At 44.4% G+C, this 23,972-nt stretch overlaps 1 protein-coding gene and 1 long non-coding RNA gene across 4 annotated transcripts in view; one reads left to right on the top strand and one right to left on the bottom strand.

The window, feature by feature from the left end:
* The first annotated feature begins 1,454 nt into the window (after positions 1 to 1,454).
* On the top strand, positions 1,455 to 3,469 carry LOC129674848 (uncharacterized). Its single transcript, XR_008719850.1, has 3 exons — positions 1,455 to 1,626; positions 1,950 to 2,012; positions 3,211 to 3,469. It is a non-coding gene; the product is annotated as an uncharacterized LOC129674848 (long non-coding RNA).
* A 5,835-nt stretch (positions 3,470 to 9,304) lies between these two features.
* Positions 9,305 to 23,972, bottom strand: part of Cep152 (centrosomal protein 152) — a 58,198-nt gene continuing 43,530 nt past the window's right edge. For 2 of the 3 annotated variants that reach the window (XM_055620471.1, XM_055620627.1), the window contains 7 exons: positions 21,087 to 21,216; positions 17,008 to 17,172; positions 15,669 to 15,765; positions 14,869 to 14,972; positions 12,829 to 12,985; positions 12,508 to 12,620; positions 9,305 to 10,595 (listed from right to left, as the gene is read on the bottom strand). In XM_055620471.1, the coding sequence (XP_055476446.1) occupies positions 9,586 to 10,595; positions 12,508 to 12,620; positions 12,829 to 12,985; positions 14,869 to 14,972; positions 15,669 to 15,765; positions 17,008 to 17,172; positions 21,087 to 21,216 (1,776 nt within the window). In that variant the 3' untranslated portion in view covers positions 9,305 to 9,585. The remainder of the gene's footprint in view (positions 10,596 to 12,507; positions 12,621 to 12,828; positions 12,986 to 14,868; positions 14,973 to 15,668; positions 15,766 to 17,007; positions 17,173 to 21,086; positions 21,217 to 23,972) is intronic. The other variant, XM_055620551.1, reaches the window with a different exon arrangement.

Genomic DNA, 23,972 nt, shown 5'->3' with positions numbered 1-23,972 from the left:
AGATAGATAGATAGATAGATAGATAGATAGATAGATAGATAGATAGAGATAGATAGATAGATGGACATAGATAGATAGATAGATAGATAGATAGATAGATAGATAGATAAAATGTTGGGATTAGCCTCAAAATTAAACATGAAATTTACTTAATGTTTTTATTGTCTTAGTCAGGGTTACAACTGCAATTGACTTATGGTACTACATCACTTTTCATCATCAGAGAAAGTCAGGGAAGAAACTAAAACAGGGCAGGAACCTGAAGGCAGGAGCTGATGCAAAGGGGCATGGATGGGAGCTGCTTACTGGCTTTGCTTCTCATGGCTTCCTCAGCCTGCTTCCTTATAGAACTCAGAACCAGCAGCCCAGGGATGGCACTACCCCCAACGGGCTGGGCCCTCCCCCATCAACCACTAATTAGGAAAATGCCCCACAGGCTTGCATACAGCCCCACCTTACAGAGCATTTTCATAATTGAGGTTTCTTTTTGTGATTGACTCTAGCCTGTGTCAAACAGGGATGAAATTAGCAAGCACAACTGTCTCTAGTCCAACTATTTCTGATGAGATTTAAGTTATTAATTAGATCATTATTCCCTTAGAAATAATGGTTGTTATTCTCTGGCGATTTCCAGGAGTTAGCATTTATTTTTAGTTTTCAGAAACCTCACTATGTTATGAGCTTTTTAAAACTGTAAATGTAATTCACACAAAAACTGGGTTTGGGCTAGCACTACTTAAAATGTTCCGTGCCCTTTTCCTCCTCTCCTCTGAACTTACAGCTTAGATATTAAGCCTTTGACACGTTACTACAACATCCAAGGTTCCGTATCTATTAAGTTTTTGACTACTGTATTATTGAAGATAATTTTTTTCTACAGGTCTGTTTTCAAGCTGAGTGATTTTTTCCCCATCATTTCCTGCTGTTGTTAAACCCATCAGGTGAATTTTATATTGCAGATAATTTAATCTTCAGTTTAAAGTTTTGGACTTTGGCTTCTTTGATGAAATGTCCTAGCTTTTCATTTTTTATAAGCATATTTTCCTTTACATCACTGTGTATAGTCATTAAAAACCACCTTGAATTTTTTTTTTATCTAATAATATCAACAACATGATCATCTGTGTTTTCTCTGTTTTGCTTCTCTATACTGGGTGATACTGGATCACAGATGGAGAGTGTGGCCCTGAGCAGGTCAGGGCAGGGCTGGGCTCTGTTACATCCCCCTCAGAGCATTCATTACTCCCTATTTTGTTTTATGTCAGCAGTTTGTTAGACTAAAAACTGTCAAGTCCCATTTCTTATGCAGCAGCCCAAATCCCCCATCTGTTACTTCATCCCAAAGCAAGCCACGTGGAATCTGCCCTGGGAATCCCACAGCAGAACTACACCACGGAACAGGGGTGACAGGAGCTGAAAGCCACCACGGAGCAAACATTGCAGTCAGCAGAGGAGAAGGAGGGGGAAGTGCGTGGCTCTCGCGATGAGTATTTTCATCTCTAAGGGTTGTCTTCACAACAGGGGAGGACGAGGCCCTCCCCTCCTCGAGGAGCACCACCACCAGATACACTTACTGAATCTGACTTCCAATTTCCTTCCAGGTGTAAGCCTCCCCTGCGTGGGCTGGTGAGCATCCGAGCGAGGGCGGTCTACATCTGTGGGCAACACACACTCGGAAGTTAAACGCTGAGATCAGCTGGGGAGTAATCAGACGCATGTTCATCCTGGGCGTCGCTCCTTTTCTTGTCTTATTGTTTACCTGAGTGGGGGTGAGCGGTGGGGGGGGGGGGATGAACTCGATGATGTTTCTTTATGCTGACGTTTTACAGACTTAAGCAGGAATTCTATAATACATGAGCAAGCTTGAAACACATTTTAAAATCGTAGCCTCTGCTGTGTGAGGACCGCTAGAGGGGAGTAGAGCACTAAACGAGATTTCTTTCTTCCAGCTCGAGATGGGATTCCCTGGGGAGTCTGCTTACATCAATTACTTAACTGCTACAAAACACAGGGTGAGTGACTCCCCGCTTCCACGGGGAAATCGGCCTGTCGCTCTCTGAGAGCACACATTCCTCAAGCAAGAGCAGCGCCTCGGACCCCTGCGCATGCCCACTCCACTTCTATTTTCCTGGTGACAAAAACGTTCTCAGTGGGGCCTGATCTGGAAAACATGCCCTTATGGAAAGCAACCACGAGGTCCCAGTCCTGGTTTTCAGAGATCTCGGAACTCGTCTGAGTTCTAAGTTCTTTGCCTCTAGCACGGTAGTTCTCAACCTTCCCAGTGCTGAGACCCTTTAATACAGTTCCCCACGTTCTGGTGACCCCCCCCCCCCGAAACACACACCATAAAATTATTTCACTGCTACTTCATAACTGTGATTTTGCTGCTGTTATGAATTGAAACGTAAATAAATATCTGTGTTTTCTGATGGTCTTAGGCCACCCCTGGAAAAGGTTGTTCGACCCCCTTGAAGGGGTCGAGACCAGCAGGTTAAGAACTGTTGGTCTGGTGCTTGCTAAGGGGGGCCGGTCTCAGGGAGAGCAGCAGGTGGAGGGAGAGGGCTGCCCTCCTGGGGCTGCACAGGAGCACCAACTCAGGTCAGGTGGTAAGAGGATCTGGGCCTACCTGTACTCTTTGGTTTCTGTTACTCTGTGAGGGGGTTGTCCCCAGTTCTTAGGCTCCTAATAGTTAAAGTCGAGGACACTGTTAACTTCTGAGTCAGGTAGCCAAGAGTTTGATCCATTAGTTTATTTCTGAGGTGACTGAAAACTAATAATGCAGTCTTCTTCAGGGACAAAGGTGTGGCTGCAAGGGGTGGAGCGCCAGGCCCTCCCCTCCCTGTGTGTTCTCTCCTCCCTTCCTCCTTCCCTCCCTGCCTGCCTCCCTTTCTCAGAAAGCCCCGTAGTCTGAGACTGAGCTGCCTCCAGCCGGCAAGCACAACAGTGTGCTGAGGCGAAAGCACAGAAACTGAACATGTAAAACCTCTTCTATCAATTAGGCATTCGAGCCAAGCCTGTGCATTAATCTCACAGCTGTCCGCATGTTGGTAGCTTACGTGTTCTCAGTTTATACGGGCCGTAGATCCCCAGAGTCTCCTTTCCAACATGTTTATCATTAAGAAAGGCTCAAGACATATGCTGTTGAAGGATTGGGGTGGAAGGGAAACAGCAGCCATATTGTGCTCACATGCTTCTGTTATTCCAATCCAGGTGCTGTTGCGAAGGGTTTTTACAGATGTGAAAAGGTCCCGCATCAAATGAACCGGGGAAGAGGATCATCGCACGTGGGCCTCCGTTCCCTGCACAGACAGACGCTGCCTGTGGACAATAGCTTTTGGCTGGACACATAGGCTTCCAGCTTGCAATGTTCTCCCCTTCCCCATGTCCAAAACTGAACTTGTGTATCCACCCCAACAAACGTATGATCCAATTCCTTAATATTCCCTGTCATCAGTCTATCCAAAATCCGCCCTCTGTAGCTCTTACTGGTTCTGTTTGTGTCTGGATGCCAACTGGAAACACTTCACCTACACCACAGCAGGCAAGAAAGGCAGATGGACCTTGGGCTTCCCCTGTCTCTTCAGGCCCAGCCTCCTTGACCCCTGCCATCTTTTAACCGACCCTCTCCTGCTACCCCCAAAGACACAGGCAGGCAGAAGTCACAGAATTCAGAGCAAAGACTGGCAGAAGGTCTAGAGGTGGGACGAGATGAAGGCAGAAGGTGGAGAGGAGGAACGGGAACAGCCAAGAGGCTGAAGGGTGGCCTGGGAACAGCAGAGAGGAAGATCTGGATAGTGGGATACAGAAAGTCTAGCCAGAACACCAGCACTCACCTTTGTCTGTGTTCACTAGCTACCCTTCCTGTGAGTCAGGAAGGATGCCCACACTTAGCTTCTGAATCGTGTGTGTGTGCTGTGCAAATGTATGTGGGAATAGCTCATCTCTTAATCCAGCTTTTACCACTTTTCCAGGCTGTTTTATTCTGAGAGAGTCTCTACAAAGCCCTGCCTGTCCTGAAACTACGGGGACCGGGTTGGCGGTGAATTCACAAACTCACCTGCCTCTGCCTCGATAGAGTTGGGATTAAAGTGTATGCCACCACACTTCCGGGTTTTTCACACTACAAACTGTGGCCTGTGGCTCGTACGCTGGCTTGCAAGATACAGAGAACGCCTGCAACACGCCACCACTTAGAAAACAAACCACAGCACTTCATGTGCACAGACTGAACGCAGACTGTGCTTTGGGGGAGGGGGGCTCTAGCTGGTGATCAGAGCAAACAGTGGTGCTTTGCATGCACATCTACTCATCGCTCCTATCACTGACGTTAAGTTTAGAAATGCAGACTTGCTGATGGGCGCACTTAGCACAGACGCTATTCTGTCTGCTGCATTTGCAACAGGCTGGATGCCAACTTGCACAGAAATGGCTGCTGCCACCTGTGCCTGCAAACCTTGATCTGTGGTGACAATGACATAGCCCTCCCCATGAAGGCATTGCCGCTGATGATTTCATCGGGCCCTCGGCAAATAGTGACTTCTGCCAGTTAATGAACTTACAGCTCTGTGTGCTCGCTGGGAAAGGGAGAAACCCTAGAGCAGAGTCGAGGTTTCTCGACTAGAAAAAGAACACAGCTGTGCACCCATTTAAAAACGGAAGCCAGTCATCTGTTAGGGTATGCATCTGAATGAAGAAAACAAAGCCTATGGCAAGACTTTTCCTCCCAACAGAATAACAGCATGAGAACCTGGGCCCAAACAATTATCTGTGGTCTCTAGAATCATGGAGGCAAAGGACAATAAGGACAGATCAGCTTATTTGGTATTCTTAAAAACCCACAGAGAAACTGTGTGTGATTACAAAGCCAAGGATCCAGATAAGAATGGGTTTGCCAACATGAACTGTTGAGGTCAGGGCTCTTGTGGTAAAGCAACTGAACATCCCGAGAAAGTGAGTATGTAGGCTCGGTGGAATTTTGCTTAATAAGTTGCACATTTGACATTGTAGGTCAGTTCTCCGGGTGCCAGGAGACAGAGCTTATTATATAATCACATACTTGTCCTTGCTGGGAATGAGCACTGAGGAGAGCCAGTCTGTTGCTTCCAGGCTTTCTCTGGTCAGCCGGTTGCCGAGGTGAGCAGCCTTTGAAAGTTTGAAAACTCAGTTTTGAAAGCTAAGTTTTGTTTGGGACGTCGGCCCCTCGCACTTACCTTAAGCCTTCCCTGTGGGACAATCCTGGGGCAGGCTGTCTTGGAGGCGGGAGGGACACAGGCCATCTGACCCTGACCTGAGACAGGGATGAGAAGCAAATGATTCCAGGGTTTCCAGCTTGCAGATTTCTGGCTGTTCGGCCACATTTTTTTTTCCAGCTACAGTAACATGCTGTGTGGGACTAAGGACAAAGGCCTCTCCAGGTCTGGCAGTCTTTGCTGCATCCATATCCAAACCGCATCAAAAGTTGTGTTTGTCTCCAAAGTCCTTACAGGCTTCTGCAAAAAGGACAAAGCTTTAGCCCCTCACCAAAGGAAGCCACTGGGTAATCCTGGTGTTTTCGAGAGGATTTTCTTTCTTCCAGTGTTTAAATGTGTACTTGGGAACAGGTAAACAAATGTAAATAACGTTCTTCCGGCAAAGGCCGTGTGAAGGTCAGCTTGGTCTACGCTTATTCAGGACATGGCTGGAAGAGGGAAACTGGCTTGGAGCAGGTGACGCCTTTATCTCTAGATGAAGCTGCTGTCACCTGTTCTTGGCAATGGGCCAGGTATGTAACTGCTCTGAGGGGGAAAGAACTTAGTATTAGGTCAACCTCACATATCATTTTTACCAAGTACTGAGGACACGGATGAAGGGGGTCAGAGGGGGAAGAGTTCACCTCTGGAACCTTGAGCAGACCAATGGGCGTGCTGCTTTTTTCACTCGGAGACAGGTACGGAGTCTTTACTGTGTATGTATGTCATCAGGCCCTTTGCAAAAACTCCCACTTGAGCTTTCCAACCTCATGAAAGACGATGTTTTGTAAGGTGGTTGCAGGTCACAGGAAGGCTCCAGTTTTCCCAACAATGAGGACATGTGTCACTTCACAGTCTAGACACCGTCAGCAGAGCCGGCCCCTCCTCGCTGTTTGGTTTCATCTTGAGGTGAAGTGAGGGTAGTTCAATGGATACAGGACACACAGCTAAACAAAACGCCTGCAGCACATACTGTGCCTGAGGCACGGTTGTTGCGGGCTGGTCCTGTTCAGTGTGGAAGAGGGTGGATTTTTAAAAGGAACGTTTTCTAGAGCTTTTTGGCCATTCCCAGGCTCTATGAGGGATGTGACCCTCCCTAAACCAATCAGGCACGAGGAATTGAGAGCACTGTACTTAACTCAGGCCAAAGAGGACTAAGGCACAGAAAGGGACAGACACATGCCTCCTTGCTCTAAGTAACAGGCGATGATGTTTGATTTGGCAGAGGACCAACAGCATCGCCAACACGTCTTCATTTCTCTTCTACGGAATCCAGGTGCAGCAGGAAGTACTTTGATACGGGGTTTAAATATGTCTTATTCCAAATTATATCCAGAGATATATTACCAGAAAATATCTAAATTCCTTTTAATTTTTAAGATGAAACAAAACAAAGTGAAGTTTAGAATTACAAAGATGTTGTCTACTGTGTTGACAGGCTTTCCTGCCGGCTGGTGAATTTCTAGTCAAAACACAACTTACACTTGTCAATAAACTGAAAATAACTGTTTACTTAGTGTATGGCACACACACACACACCATGACACGCACAGAAGCAAAGGGACAACTTGTGAGAAGCATGCCTCTTCTATAAATGAATTCAGGGATCAGGCTCAGGCCAGCAAGCCTGGTGACAAAGAACCTTTGCTCACTGAGGCGCCTCAATGGCTCTGCCTCCGTCAACCTTAAATACTGACTAAAACCTGGCCTCCACCCACACAACCCACAAAGAAACTGTGACACTGATGTCTATGGAAAGCCTGCTGAACTCTGTCTTGAGAACGTGGGGAAGAGGAGGAAAAGGTAAAGGGTCAATGAGACAAGAAGCCAAACACAAACAGCACAAGCAAAACAACTGAGTAAAATACCAACTCCAAAATCACAGCACTCTACATGGGAGGCCACTAGGGGTCAGCCATTTTGGGAAATGTGAATAACAAAAGGTGACCCAAGATGGCAGGAAAATCAGAGGACTGGACAAAGGTTACTCACAATTAACAAACAGGGTAAACAGAATCATGACGACCAAAGGCTAATGGTACAGCATGGTCTCACACACGGACCAGAGAACAAAACACACAAAAAAAGTCTGCTTATGATATTTCCACAAGTCTCCTAAATTTTTTTTTTAAACATCAAATTTTATTACCTGTTAGGATATGCCCACTACTTCAATAGTGGCACAAATTTAAAGGAACAACCAAGCACTTCTGAGTTGGACAGCCAGCCACTTTCGAATTGTGACAGCATGCACAAGTAAGTCCTGCACAAGGTCAAGGCAGATTTAAAAAAAAAAAAAAAAAAAAGGCCCAGTATTGGGGTGAGGTAGGGTGAGGCAGGAAGTCCTACCCCTAGTTAAGGAGCTTTGACATTTGATAGCTGCTGGGAGGGGAAAGAGTTAGTCTAGGTTGTGAGTCCTGGTAGGCTGACAACGCTCTGGGCCAGGCCCCATACCCAACAGTACATACACACTGTCTAGGAGGAAAAGAAAGGAAGTAGGAGGGAGGGAGGAAAGAGAGGGAGGAAAAGGAAAAGGAAGAGAGAGGAAGGAGTTTGAATAAATGAAAGCAAGCTCCAGTGGTATGCCCTCCAGAGAGTCCCATTAAATTAAAAGATAATTTTAAAAAATATATAGGATAAAAGGAAAAGAGCAGAGAAGAGCCATCAAGCAGGCAATAATCACGAAAGAGCTGAAGTGGTTATAGCCATTACAGTAAAAGTGAACTTAAGATAAATATTAAATTCAGAGGGTATCTTACAGTGGTGGAGGATCAATACATAAGAAAGACACAACGGATATAAGTGTACTCCTAACATTATCTCCAAATACACGAAACAAAAATCACACAACTGAAAGAAAAACAATGTAATGATTACGGTCAGAAATTAGCATACCCCACTAAGAAATTTCGTTACTATACATGTATATCTGTCTGTAGTGCCCATTTTAAAAACTACTTTATTTGGGGTGTTGGGTCTCAACCTCCCTTCCTACCTCACAATCCTATGTAGGAGAGGGTTAGTAGGGAGAGAGGGCCCCTTTACTTTCCCTGGCTGTTTAGAGTTGAGGGGTTCTTTTAGGGCTCTATACCAATCCCCATCAACCGCAGATGCAGCCAGCAGTCTCTTCCACGACACTGGGTTTCTCTGTCTGCTCCACACACCGTCCATCTCTTGGGTCTCTCCAAACTGCTACATGCCATACCTTCTCTTTCTGGGTTCTCAATGTATACTCTCCTAGCCTTAGACCACGCCCCTCTTCTGTGCCCAAGCTGGAAGGCCGTTACCAGCTGGCAAAGACCACGCCCCACAGGAGACAATTATCGGCTGTGAGCAAACTATAGCCCAACTAAAATCCCACACTTGGGATTAAAACAAAAACATGTTTACATAATGTAACTGAGCTTACGAAGAAACCAAAACTTCCATTACACCTGTATGTCCGTGTGTAGGTGCAGAGGCCGGAAGGTAGCTTTGGATCCCTAGAGTTGGCGTGAGATTGAATTGTGAGCCACTCTTCCATGGGGTGCTGGGACTCTAAAGCACCGAGCCCTCTCTGCAGCCCTCCACGTCCCATGCTTAACAGAACAAAAAGCAAAAATGTCAGCAAGTTGTGGCCTATTGGCAGTATCACTGACCAAAAGTCCAGTGCATGTTAAAAACGATCAGTGAACGGAAGACACACTCTTGTCAGGCAAAGAACACTCCACCACAGACCATAACACAAGTGTGCAAAAATGAGCTGGAATTCTTTGAAGCATATTCTCCCAAAACAATGGAAAATAGAGAAAACTATTATGTCTGTGGGGAGGGGGGAGGTGTGTCCCAAATTCTTGAAAATAAAGTGACATATGCCTAAACAACTTATCAAAAAAACAAGTGACAAAGAAAATCGGTGAAAACAAATATGCAACATATTGATACATATGAGATGAGCTTAAACACTGCATCCGATTGGTCATATACACAAATAATCAGTCTGTAGTTTTTGAGCCAATTTCAAACATAATGTCGCTGTACCATTTCTAGATTACAAACTATAAAATAAGTCACGACAAATTTGCAAATCACATACCATTTTATTAAATATTTTAACACTGCAAAATGAGTTGGCATATAAATATAAAAATAGAAAGCTGAGCAACCGCCTAAAGCACCACAGGGAAGCAGGGCACACAGCACATGGCTCAGGCCTCCAGCATGAAGGCACTGTAAATAGCCCACATAACTTCACTCAGGTACGAGAGTATCAAACACACGAAGGCTGGCAGGCAGGCCGCAATGGTTTCTCAGCATAAAAGATTCCTGTCCCTTTTCTTGTCTAGATAGAAAGAATCTTCTGACATACGGCACATGATTATTCTAGACTGACAAAGGGGCTGTCAAAGCCACTATCTCGTTGGCTAGTCAGGGGAGCAGTGAACGTTATCAAAGGCTTCTGACACACTGGAGATGGCCCTGTGCTGCTCCGTTTTCTGATATCTGGCTTTAACACACCAGTGCTCTGTGGAGACGGGTGTCCCAGCGGAGCCCCCACCTTCCCTTGCTGGGAATGCAGGGTTTCTTTGGGCAGATCTGGAGTGGAAGTGCTCTGACGAACCATATTGCTTTGCGGGCCATCTGGAAGACAACTGGCTGCTGAGAACTGTTTCGACTGAGCAGAGTCCCCTAGCAGGTCCAGAGTCCTTGGTGACCTATCACTGAGAAACAGCACAGCAGGACTGCCACAGGGGAACGTGCTGTCAGAAGGCCAGCCTGGAGAGCTGCCTGGGTCCCTTCCGTCCTTCACTGGGGTGTCCCGCGTGCCTACACCCCGACTCTTCTCACAGGCGGCACTCTCTGTCTCTGTTAGAGAACCACAGACAAACGCGTTTAGTCTTGGTGTTTCACTGGGGCCTCTCAGGGGTGTGTGTGTGGACTCTGAGATGGATCTAGGTGAGGATTTCTTTTCAGCAGTTCCAAGGAAGGGGTAGGTGGCTGAATAAAGAGGTGACTCAGAGGCAGCTCCACCAAGTGTATCTTTCTTCTCATGTAAACCAAAGCCTCCTTCACCCCTGCATGGGACAAACTCGGGAGCAGCATTCTTTGCCAAGATGTTTGGGGGCCTGCAACCCCCAACCACTGACTGACATTCTGAAGACGAAGCTGTGGAAGTCGTGGGCTTTGTGTCGCTGTGTTCTGAGTCCTCTGACCGCCGCTGTGAATTAGACGCAGACCTCCTCCTAGGAACTGGCTCACACCCACTTCTGGGGATAGTTTTCCCACTCTCTGGTTTGCTTTCAACGGAATGTGGAACCTTGTGATTCACATCGCTCCTTTCTGATCTTTCAATGCCCATCAGCAACTCTGAAGTCAAGGGAAATGCTACTATGTGCAAAGGAACACAAAATTAGGAGCACGGGAATTAAGAGAAAATTAACACTTTAAAGAGAATAATATAATTGTGTGTTATCAAAATATTATCAGCGCTACACTAGACAGATATTCTTTTAGTCATAGCCAGAGAAATGGTGGTTTCTGTGGCTGAAATGTTAGTTTATGTCAACTTGACACAAGCTGGAGTCACTGGAGAGGAGGGAGACTTATTTTCAGCTATCCCATCTATGTTCGTAGCAGGTACCGCATGTCAAGTGCCGACTGCAATGCAGCGCTGCTGAGTCTGGTGTCAAGCATGAAGTTTCTGACCAAGAAAGTATGGTAGAACACCCCATCGGTCTAGCGCTCAGGGCAAACATGTGAACACCAGGACATCGCACCAGATCAGAGGAAAAAGCAGCCACAGCATCAGGTTCAAAGACTTGTGATCCCATAAGCCGGAGCGGACAGGCAGAAGCTGGTTCTACTGGGGACATGATTTTGAGGAATCTTCCCCCAAACAGGAAGACTGCTCTACACGTCACTCCTGCACCTAACGTGCACCAACCCAAAACTTACACACCTAACACTTGTGATTCTACGAGAAATGTTTCAGGGGCCTGAATAAGCTCTGCTTCTAGGTGACCAGGTTAAAAGCCGAATTTCCTCACAGACATGTCAAGTGTCCAGCTGAGAATTTAGCAGTTTCCTTCTTGTATTTCTACCAGTGTATGGCCTTTTGCAGTGTAGTTTCATGGAAGATCACCCCGTTTCCACCCTTAAATGTGTGCTCTACTCTGCCCACTTCTGCATTTATGCTTATAACCGAATAGACCCATCTCATCTGCTTGCTGTCATTCCCTAATTACTTTGAGCTTTTGAGTTCTTGTAAAAATAGCAAGCATCAATATTTTGTAAAACCCTTACCCCATTCTCATTCAATGGTTGCTAATGGTGTAGTGTCTGTTTATGTATGTCGTCCAGCTTTTTCTCTTTTTTGATTTTGTTAGATTAAACCTTTTCCTAAAAGGTTTTCTTCCAGTAATGTGGAAGTTAGATAGTCATTTCTACTTCTCTGTGTTGATGTTCCTAAAGTTTACATCTTTCTAAGAATATCCACCATACTTCTAAACAGCTTCAGGCTCTGTTGCTTCTGTAAGTGTTCTCTTGCCTTAGATACACATTCAGTTAGCTCTGGTCTGTGTCTGTGTGGTCTCTCTCTCATGGTGGTGATGTTCTTTAAAGATATGATGATTCCCGGCTAAATGTGTCTTCTATGTCTTGAACGCAGTGTCTTTCTGTGCTGCCTGGCTGAGGAGCTGGTAGATGGGAACAGGCACGTGGCAAGGAAGCGGAGACCTGACAGCTGACATGCCGGGCACAGAGAGTAACAGCGCGTCCTTGACATCCAGGTACCCAGAACACTGCCCTGTTCCGACTCAGCCAAACGCTAGGGTTGGAGAAGGGGAAAGAGAAATGGGAGGGGGAAGGGCAGAGAAAGAATTGGAGAGGAGAGGAGGGGAGGGGAAGAAAAGAAACAAAAACTGCCCCGCCCCGGGCACTGTTCTAAACCACCAGCTCATCACCCACAGGCACCGAAGGGCTACAACTTCTCCTGGGACATAAGATCCTGCATGTGAAACGGGTTTGCTGCTGCTCCTCCTTGTACTGTCGTGGGGCAGTTTTGAGCTGAGGGTCCTCATTTTCTCAAATACTACCTTCTTTGTTTCAGGTGTTTCCTAGTCTTATCGACTGAAATTGCTTAAAATCCAGTTATAATTTTGCCTTTTTCGTGCTTTGTCATTTAAAACCTTGTCCATCACGTCTTGGGATGAATGCTACAGTGCAGTTGGTGAGGCTGTGCAGTCTACCTTTTCATGCATAGACTGTCAGAGAGCCAGACAGAGAGAGAGAGGGAACCCACCTGAGCGGCCTGCCTGGGCACACCCGACTCTACAGTCTGGCTCTGCAATCGTTCCCAGCAACTCTGCCATTGTGGCCAGTTTGCTAGCAGCATTCATAATCTTTTTCTCAGCTCTGTGGGGAATTCCAGGATATACAATTAAAACAGTTGAAATGAAAAACATGAGTCCTCAGCCCTGGGATTGTTTCCTACTCGCTCTGCCAACAGTGAGGAAAACCCGTCCTAAGCTTCTCTTGTGATCACATAAACAGTTCTATGGTTAAGGAAATGACAGCACCCCATCCTGGTGTAGTCGGGACACTCAGGGTAAACTCAACTCACCCCTCTTCCTTTCCATTATCCTGCAGGATCTGCTGAAGGCAAGTCAGGTAATACTTCCGCATCTTCCGGGCAGTTTCCTGCCGTTCCCGAAACACTTCTGCCTTTACCATTTCTGCAGCTCTTTCCTTGCTCTCCTGAATGTATCGAAGCATGTCACCTGCAGTGGGTGAAGAAACCCCACAATGTTTACTGTTTCTCCAAAGACAGGAGGGGCAAAGTTCAGACCAGTCTTTGGCAGGTGAGGTGAAGAAGTGTAGTTTATACATACTTTCCGTGCTTTAGAATGGAACACTTCACAATGCCCATTTGCTAGACTCAAATAAAAGCACTGTTAGCCCTAAGATGGTGATGGCTGCACATGGGAAGAAAACCAATGTACCCCGTTATATTCTAAAAGACTCGGGTAAGAGAAGAACAGAGAGCAGGAAGCGCACGTTCTATTGAATGTTATGACTCATTTAAGAGACAAGAAGTAGCCAGAAAGAGTGAGCAGAAAGGCAGACACTGAGAAGAAGGAAAATCAATATTTTTCTCCTAGGCTTGAATGTCTCCAGTCCATTCTTAGCCAATGTTTCTAGCAGCATTGATGGAACAGTGGTAAACTCACGAGAGGGATGGGATGTATAAGATGTTCTTTCTGTAGAGTGGCAAGAATCATGTTCCCTTCTGAATGGAATCATAATCCGCACCTTTCTCTTCATCAACATGGCTTTCAGTTGCACTGCTACTTTCGAAAACTAAATCTATGACCACACTCTACCCCCAGACGTGGCCACTCGTTATGTGGGGAATGCCCGCGCAGGCACTGCCCTGTCAATGTCAGAAAGCATCCGCATTAGATGCTCTGTGTACAAAGGCTAACTGGGGGAGGGGTGTCGACTTTTCCTTCTTTGAGATGGGAAAAAGTAAAATGATGTTGGCACATAACCTCCAGCTACCCTCCTAAAAGGCAACTAAAATATAGCATGCATACTATGTCAGGATAAAAGCGCTTAGTTTTCACTCCTCTCTGGAAGCTTGTACGAGCTGTTTGTTGTAACTATGCCCTTTGCTGGTACCAAGAACAACTGAGAAACAACTGTCATTGCCGATACTGATTGGCTTTCACATCTACAAGCAACTCTGATACCAGCAGCTTGGAACCTGAGACCTTTTCTGCCTTTTGTTAAAAAAATGAAAGTGATTTTAGAAGGAAGGTATGTTTCTCTACATAAACCCTGACTTCTGTACCAAAACACACCCACACAATGCACTTCTGTTAGAGCAAAAGGGTCTTTATTCTGGAGACACCCTAGAGCTGCCATCCAAGGCGGCTAGAGCTGACAAAGCCCTGGCACGCTCAGAGCCGTTTGGAATAAGGAGAAGTAAGAGACTGGAGCCATCCCCACAGTTCCTATGTCTGCAGCAGGAAGTCTGCTAAGGTGACTTAGGTCTTTGCCCCATCCGTCCTCTGCACAGGACGCACAGGCTCTTCCTCTGAGCCACAGTCCAGTCTTCACAGGGCATGTTCTTTACTCTAGGTTGTTTGTGTTTTAAGGATGTTACACTTCAAGACAGTTTGATTCTAACCTCTAAACAAAGACTAAAAATGATCAACAACATAAAAGTAACTGCTCTTGAGAACTGGAGAGGTGGCTCAGTGGTTAAGAGACTGGCTACTCTTACAGGGGACCAGGCTGCAGTTCTAGCACCTTCATAGTGGCCCATAACCATCCCTAACTCCAGTGCCAGTGCCAGGGAATCTGGAGCCAACTTCAGACCTCCACAGGCAAAAGGCATATCCATGGTGCATGCACACACACACATAGAGACATAAAATAAATGTAAAAAACAAACAAACAAGCAAAAACTATTATTGTGTCACTTGGGCAAACTAACCTATTATTTTGTAATTTGAGACAGCATCAACAATTTCTTCTAAGGGTAAAGAAAGAGGCAGTTTGAAAAAGTCACTAAAATGGCCAACCCCCTAGTTTCCATTTCACAACAGTGCAGAAGGCCTACACCAGCAAGGATCTTGAGCATCTCTTTGGTACTTACGTTTGATTTTTTTCACAGCTTTAATGTACTGCCCACGAAGCTCTTCCAAGGCCTGCACACTGCATGGCAACCAAGCACTCTCAATGGCTCCTGCAGACAGTGACCTAATAACATACCAGGTTGTAGAACCACAGAGGCGGTCAGTAAAGAGATTCACTTGGAAGGTTTACGTGCATTTATATCATCAATAAAATGACCTGAGCTGCGCCTGGGATTTTGCACAAAGGAACTGCCAGTATTCAGTTATTTCAAATCAGAGAAAGGCCAGGAAGGCAGCTCAGTTGGGAGAGCGCTTGCTTAGAACCTGTGAAGCCCTGGGTTCCATCACAAACCAGGTGTGCGAGCACACACCTATAATCCCAGTACTTACTACACCAAGGCTCAGATTCAAGCTAATCTTGAGCTGCATTTGAGGCCACCCCTGGGAGACATTAAACCTTGTCTCAAAAGAAAAAAAAAAAAAATGAAAGCAACAATCAACATTACGATTGCCTACGTAAATACTGGCAAATCCACATGATGAACGCATCCAGAGCTCCTGAAGAGCACAGTGTGGGGTGTCTGGTAACACAGGGAAGTGCTTCTCTAATCTTATACTTACACTAGCCCCCAAATCCCAATTTTCTGAACAATGCATACATGGCATGTACAGATAAACAGCCTACATGATATGGAACAAAGGGATAATAGACAGTCGTTCCTGTCAGTATATTCTATGTATGAGAACACAACAATTCAGGGGAACATTTCTAATATTAAGGCACTTAGAAAATGAAATGATTTTTGAACTGGAAGTTTACCGCGGTGGTGTTCTGCAAAGGGCCTTCAATGCTTCCAACTTATTCTTCATGTCATTGTTTTCTTCTATCAACTCTTCAACGACCCTGTTGTTCTCTTCTGTAACAGGAAGTCAGCGTTAACCTACTGCCTTTCCTTGAGTTCCTATGCAGGCCTTCCGAGGGCGTGCCTACTTCCCGCTCTCTCGTGTTACCGTTCCTCAGTCAGCCCGTCACTGAACCTTCCCCTGTGCAGTTTTCTCAGCGCTTAACGTCTATTTTGTCTTTATCTCTGAACACATCCTGAAACTTGTGTGCCAACTGTTTGGTGTATCTGTGCTGCGCTCCAGGTAAACTGAACCTCTCCAGAATGGTCTGCTTTGTCTGTTGTTCTGCAGTACTACGGCTGGAAGGCAGTATTACGCACAATGTGCAAGAGTTCTACGAACAAGCTGCATTCCCCACCAAGATCACTGGGTTTTCTAGCTCTAGGCACACTTGGCTCCTAGAGTTTATATTCATGTAAAGAATCCTTGAGCAAAAACCACAAGATAAAATGAAATAAAATAAATCTAAAGTAGATACTATTCAAACATTTACTGTGTAATATATTGTAGGTACTATGACTCTGAAGATAAATAAGATGGGACATATCCCGTATCCTCAAGAAACAGTGTGGATGGTCTCCAGCAAGCAGAATACAGAACGGCAACAAAGAGAACGGAGAAACCCATGCAGAAATACAGCACCATACAGCTGTGAGAAAATCAAGGAGGCACAGCATTTTGTGAGTTAATCCTAAAGCATGAAAATCAGACCAAAAAGTAAACGTCAGGGTCATGTACACATGACAGAGTAGTGACACTACAAGCAAGGCCCAGAGGCAGAGGAAACTGGAAATATATCCAAATGTGCAGCCAAGAGAACAGGGTGGAGGTTAGTGGTGAAGGTGAGATGGAGGAGCATGGAAGGCCAACAGCTCAGGAGCAATGGGAAATGGCAGCAGATAACCCCGAGAGCATATGTGAATGGGCCAGATAGAAGCTGGCTCAGACCCACAAGTTTTATTTATGCTATTTATGCTATTTCCGCCTCCCCAAGCAAAGCTTCGCTTGATAAACACTTCTGTTTCCAGTACAAAGAGCAATGTCTGACACATATTTAGGCCTTCGCTGTCTGATCGATCAAGAAAGAAATGTTAAGTTTTTTAATTCGACTAGTAAATACAGATGCAAACTGGTTTATATAAACCCTAAAAGAAAACCGGTGCCCATATTAAAAAAAAAAAAAAAAACGTTCTGTCTAAATGTTCCTGCCAGGACGAGCCAGCCTCCTGCGGTAGCAGCGAGCCAGAAGTGCTGACCTCCAAGTTTCTCCACTGTGGCTTTGTGCATCCTCTCTAAACGCTGAAAGTGCCTATGGTACTTCTCCAGCTTCCTTTTCAGAACTTGACACTCCTGCTTTTCCTTTTCACGCTCTTGGAAGCAGTGTCCACAGCATAAATCTTTAAACTCAAAGATCTTTTTATCTGTAAAAAAAAGTAAATGACACAAGACCTTTTGATAAAACTATTTGGGTTAAGGCAATCAAGAAAGAAGAAACCCAGATGGCAGGACTCAGGACCAAAGGCCACAGCATGACTGAAAGAGCAGGGTGCTTGAGAGAGAAGTGGGGTCTAGCTACTTGCTGGATGGCTACTTAGCCTCCATAAAGCTTAAGGTTTTGATACATAAAACTTGGTAATGGTACCCGGTTTAAAATTCCTGAAGCCTAATGCCCAGATCTTAATATTTAATACCATTTTCCACAAAGGGAACTGGAATTTTTAAAGAAATGGCTAACTTCAAGAGTGGAAGATGGTATATACAAATGAAACAGAAATACCCTGCCAAGCCAGAAAGTAAGAAAAGAACTAAAAAAGATGAGCACAGAACAAGGACACAGGTGATAACCTGAAGGATCTCCCTAGATGAATCTGGGCAATCTGAGTGCCGATTAAGTACACTAATGAACTATAAAGTATTGAAAAATAAGAATATGTGAATCATACAAATAATGACACAGAAAATAGAGAGATGAATAGTTGGATGGATGGTCCAGCAAGCAAGCTTTTTTTATTATTATTATAAAAACAAGCTGAGTGCCTACTGATGAATGTAGAGAGGTGTTTGGAATTGGAAAAATTATCATTTTGCAAGAGGACATTTTGCAGTAAGGACAATCAGGCAAGAATCACCCGTGACCCCCACATCTAAGAGAAAGCTTTAATGAGAAGGCTGTTGCCTGGTCCTTCCAGTGCCTCTCTGCAGATGGAGGGAGGGCAGTAATGAATTATGTAACGAATACACTGGACACAGTGTTGATCAGGTGATCAAAATTAACCTCAACAATAAAAGAGAAACGGACACTATGCGCTTCCAGATGCGAAGACACCACCAGTGCAGTCTTCCGGCCAAGAAGGCACAATCTGAATTGAATCATGAAGAACAGAAGATAAACCCCAAGCGAATAAATTCTGCTTAAAAAAAAAAAAAAGAAGAAGAAGAAGAAGAATGGGAATAAGAGAGAGAGTATTAATTCTCAACATTTCAAAATGATATAGGACAGAGAGAGGAGTGGGAATGCTCTATATCAAAGGACGTTATCCTAGAGGACACAGGCAGTGAGTATGAGGTACGGGTGGGGGAGGGTGCTACACTAGACATCACTTGGGTCAACTGACAAAACCAGAGTCAAACAGCAGGCTGATACTTTACTGCTAAACATACTGTACCAAGAGTGTGCAAGGGGAAACTATCCCTATTATTAGAGAACGCACACTGAGGCATTCAGGCAGAAAGTGTCACAGTGTATGTACCGTACCCTCAGATAGTTCTGGAATGATGACATTTCATGTACACGCACATGAGAACAGAACAAAAAATGGCATCAATGGGTACAGCTAGCTAAACAAGTAATCTATGAAACTATTCATACTCTTGTAAACTCCTTTTCTGTAAGTTTGAAATTATCTCCAAATTTGAAAATTTACTTAAAATTTTGGGAGGCATAAACAAAATCTTTTGGCATAGTACTTGACAGACAGTAAAAACACAATAAATAACAGTATTGGTCCTAGTAACATAGAATTTATGAGATGAAAATAATATATAGACTTAAAAAAAAATAAAACATATAAAAGTATTACCAAAGATAGGTAGCTATGACTGTGAATGACACGCTAAGGTGGGAAGCAGACACAGGGTAAGCCATGAGTATCTGGCCACTGAAGCGAGCAGACTGACATTATTTGTGGCACCGCCTAACTTTCCCATTTCGTGGCACCATTTATGCTCATAAAACACCGAAGAGTCACAGGAGCGTCACGCTGGGGCAGCGTGGTGATCCCAGACTTTTCATTTACAAAGCTGATGGCAAAACTGGAAACCAGGCAAGAACATCTGCTGACAGGAAATACACACACTGTGACGTATGTGAGCAACACAACATACGCATTTTTATGGATGAACTGGAGTGTTGGCACACGGACAAATCTTGGTAGCATCATGTCAGGTAGAGAAAAATCAGATTACAAAGAATATAATGTGCATTAATCCATTTTTATAATGTTTTAAGTTAAAAAGTATGTATTGCTCAAAAAAAAAAAAAAAAAAAAAAGCAACACAATGGCTTTTGAAAATCATCTCTGTCACCAAGGGCTGGGAGAAGCTGTGGGTGGAACTGTGGTGGAGCACTGTAGACCTTCTATTTCTCTCTGTCTCTCCTCTTGTTTTTCTGTTTGTTTTTCCAAGACAGAGTTTCTCAGCGTAGCCTTGGCTCTCCTGGACTTGCTCTGTAGCCCAGGCTGGCTTTAAACTCACAGGGCCCCACCTGCCTCTGCCTTCCAGAGCGCTGGGATTACAGGCGTGCACCACTGCGCCCACCTGACCTTCTAATTCTTAAGCCAAAGAATTAGGGGGGGGGGGGTTCCTGGTGGTTAGCTTATCCACTTACGGACACACTATTTCTATTCTTGGCATGTATCAACTACTCCACCATCAGTGGTTACATTCTTTAAAGACAGTAAGGTTATAAAACCGTCACTAAAGCTAGCGTGCCCCATGGTAATTTCTGGAAGTGGCACTGTGAAGGCCTCTACAGTCTTTCCTCATGAGCTTAGAGGTATGCTTACAGGAAATGACAAGACAAAGAAAAATGAGTCTTTACACAGTGCTGCTGGTCTTCGGCCCAGACCACTTTCAAAAGCGTAACACGCCTCAAGTGCATGGGGATGTGTGACCTAACACACAAGGTTTGCCCTGGCAACAAGAACAACAGAAACACAAACGGCAGCCAGGCAGCAGAAGGCTGTGTGCAATACAGGAAGGACACAACGGTTCCAGATACTGGAACGGATGGCATTTTAGGAATTGGCCAAATCCTAGTTCACAAATCTCAGTGAATAAGCAGCAGCCTCATATTCCCACAAAATCTTGACTGTAAAGGGCTGCGGCATAGTACAAGATATAAGTTACTTGGGGCCTGAAAAGATAATTTAGCAGTTCAGCTCACTGGCTGCTCTTCCAGAGGATCTGGGTTCGATTCCCAGAACCCATGTGGGGACTCACAACTATCTGTAACTCTAGTTCCAGGAGATCTGATGCCCTATTCTGGCCTCTGTGGTGCACAGATATAAAAGCACACAAAATACTCAAACATATAAAATCTAAATTTAAAAAATTTCCAAGATGTTATTTAAAAAAGTTAAGGCCTTACTACATCAAATGCTTACACATTACCAAGTACATGGCTATGTTTCCTAAAATCTGCACAAATGAAAAAAATGGCCAAAATGCATCAGCAGGATTTCCATTGATAAAACAGTTGAAACAGCGCTGGTAGGATGGCTCAGTGGTAGAAGCACGTGCTGCACACGCCTCACTACTGGGGTTTCATCCCCAGATGCCACAGCAGGGAAGAAGAAACCATCAAATTGTCCTTTGGCCTCCACACATGCACGATGGCACATGTGTCCTTGCCCTAGCACTGCATGTACACAAATATACAAACACAATAAAAATATAAAATGAGACACAACTGGGAACACATCGATAACAATAAAATAAAAGGAGACATAAGTTCAGGGGATGGATGAATGGAGGAACTGAAAGGGGCGAGGCTAAATGATGCAATTATATTTTAACTAAAGAAAAAACAACTGAAAGAAGTTTCAGTGATTTGAATGCTTAGTCTCCACTCTTCACTACTTGGCAATTCTCTTATGTGAAGCCCTTGATTTCTGAACAGTTAGGACCAAATGTCTGACCGGTCTCTCCAACTCTCACTCTTCACCTTACAAGACTCATTTGTGAATGGAGGGAAGCACATTGGGATGGAAGACGGTTTCAGTGAACCCTGCTCCTGAATACAAAATGCAATGTGGACAGGACACAAAATCAATACCAGCTTCTGGCAAGGCCGAGGACTGCGCACAGTGTCCAGAGGTGGAGACAGGAAGGGATGCTGGGACCCCAGGATCTCCTTGGCCAGTGTTCCAGATGACAGCATCTGCAGAGGTCTTGATCACATTTCTCTGAAATAGAGTGTATTCATATTTAATGCCTAGGGAAAATGTCTACAAATATTTGTTTAAAATCCTAATGTTAAAGAATAAAAAAATACAATTCTAATATTAAAAATACAAAAAGAAACCACATCAACAACCTTGCTTGCACCACAGCAATATATCTCTTAGCATGGTATATGGACAACATCCAATATGGCAATGGTCAGGGACCCTGACTGGCTAAAACCCAAGACAGAAGATAGTGAACATTACCAGAATTATTCCTGAAAATCTAGCATACTTTCACTACAGGAGTCAAATTCACGAGCAAGTATGATACAAATATTTTACTTCCTAACATATTCAAAATAAGTGCCGTAAGTTTGCTTAAAATTCTCAATAATATTTCTATTTTCTTCTACCCATTAAGAACTATTTTATTAATATCTTTCAAAAAGCATTTTCTTAAAAATTGTCTTTCGCACACCTAAAGAAGCTAAGCAAAAAGGAGGACCCTGGGTAAGATGACCAATCCTCACTCAGAAAGGCAAACAGGATGGACATCAGAAGAGGGAGAAAACAGGCAACAGGACAGGAGCCTACCACAGAGGGCTGTTAAAAGACTCTACCCAGCAAGGTATCAAAGCAAATGTGAGACTCATAGCCAAACTTTGGGCAGAGTGCAGGGAATCTTATGAAAGAAGGGGGAGACAGGAAGACCTGAAGGGGACAGGAGCTCCACAAGGAGAGCAAAAGATCGAAAAAATCTGGGCACAGGGGTCCTCCAACCAAGGATCATACATGAAAATAACCTAGAACCACTGCACAGATATAGCACATGGCAACTCAGTGTCCAACTGGGTACTCTAGTGATGGGAACAGGGATTGTCTCTGATGTGAATTCATGGGCTGGCTCTTTGATCACCTCCCCCTGAGGGGGGAACAGCCTTACGAGGCCACAGAGGAAGACAATACAGACAATACAGACAGTCCTGATGAGACTTGATAGGCTAGGGTCAGAGGGAAGGGGAAGAGGACCTCCCCTATCAGTGGGCTTGGGGAGGGGCAGGGGAGGAGATGAGGGAGGGAGGGTAAGATTGGGAGGGGATTAAGGAGGGAGCTGCAGCAGGAATACAAAATGAATAAACTGTAATTTATAAAAAAAAATAATTAATAAATTTAAAAAATTGTCTTTTCTTGCTTCCTGCATCCTTTCCATCTTAGCAAGCTTTTGGCCTATTTCAATCTCCTGGAGCGATTCTAATGAACTATAAATCAGTCTTTCATGTTTATGGAAAGCGTACTGCGAACTTGGAACCGCTGACTGACCCCCAGTGTCAAGTGCTGCCTCCACGACAAACGGGAGATTAGGCGTTCAGTCATCTTCCTCAGGGATGGAATCTGACCCACCCAAAGACAGCTGTGAAAGTCTAAACTCTTAGCTGCATTGTCTCATGTCCACAGCCGTGAGCCAGATGGGTCACACAGAGGAGCTGACACTGCTTGTGCAATTACAAGCCCTGAAAGACCTCCAGATGGATTTGGTATTGACAGGAAATGAGAATGTCTTAAAATTCTGGATTTTCACCTATAGGAAAAGTCAAATTCATGAGCAACTAAACTAAGACTGTAATAAACATCTATAATGAAAATGTGGAGAAGAAAGGTGGTGTCATTTTTTTCATTTGTAAACACTTTTCTAGAAAGCCAAATTCGAAAGTATTGGCATGATTTCTTCGTCACTTCTATTCCTAAAGCCTGCTCTTTTTCTTGTTTTCCCCCAGTATTCTCAATGAAGGATTAAGCCATGCTCACGGGAAGTGATCTTGCCAGTCATGTTTATTGATGGCAACTACGTAATAGTAACAGTGTTGTAAAATCGAGAGGAAACTCAAGAACTGAGATGAACTGGAACGAGGTCTGGTCGTTCCAGTCCATCTAGCTCTACACTTCTGTCCTTTTTCATATGTAGGATGAGACAGGCCAACAGGTGCTGGGTTAGGAACTGGGCCAGGGAGCGGGGTTCTCTTTTTCTGGGTGGCCAACCATAACACAGGCTTGCCCAAAACAACTCACTAGTTTGTCTCCGTATAAGCATTTCCCGTAGTCATTAGCACCAGATATGCTCAAAAATGGCCTTGAAAGCCTTCAGTGGTGATATGTTCCCAGACCCAAACTCTAATGTCTAAAGCTCCTCAGAGAATTACCTCAGGCGCTTCCCCATTTCTGGTCTTCAACACTGGAATAGGCTGGCCACACACTAGAACACAACTCTGAAATTTTCATGAATGCTTCAGCCCTTCAATCCTAAATTGGTCAGACTGGTTTTATCTGGTCTCAGACAGTTCTTATATGACTAAACAACACAGGGAATTCATTTTGCAAGCACACACATGGGGAATCTATGAAACTGGATTCGAGGAATTTCAGCAAATAAATCAAGCCTCTTGTTTGTTTGTTTTTTTTCTCAATAATTCTGGGACCTCATTGGCTCTTTTCGTATAAGACATAAATCACTGAGGACAAGAAATTGACTTCTAACCTCTTCAGAAAAACAAACAAACAAAAACCCACAAGCAACCCTCTGTATTAATGACATTCTTCAAGTGGTTAGGAACACAATTATTTAGTTCCTAAAATGTTCCCTTAAAAAAAAAAAAAAACCCACCTCATATATATGTTTAAGTAAAAGCTGTCTAGCAGCTAAACATCCTGCCTCATAGTGGTGGCACTATGAAGAAAGAAAGAAAGAAAGAAAGAAAGAAAGAAAGAAAGAAAGAAAG

Source organism: Psammomys obesus, unplaced genomic scaffold (genome assembly GCF_907164565.1).
Source record: "Psammomys obesus unplaced genomic scaffold, mPsaObe1.curated_primary_1811, whole genome shotgun sequence".
Lineage (NCBI taxonomy): Eukaryota > Metazoa > Chordata > Mammalia > Rodentia > Muridae > Psammomys > Psammomys obesus.
The sequence above is the reverse complement of the archived record's forward strand: the minus strand, read 5'-3'. Positions and strand labels throughout refer to the sequence as shown.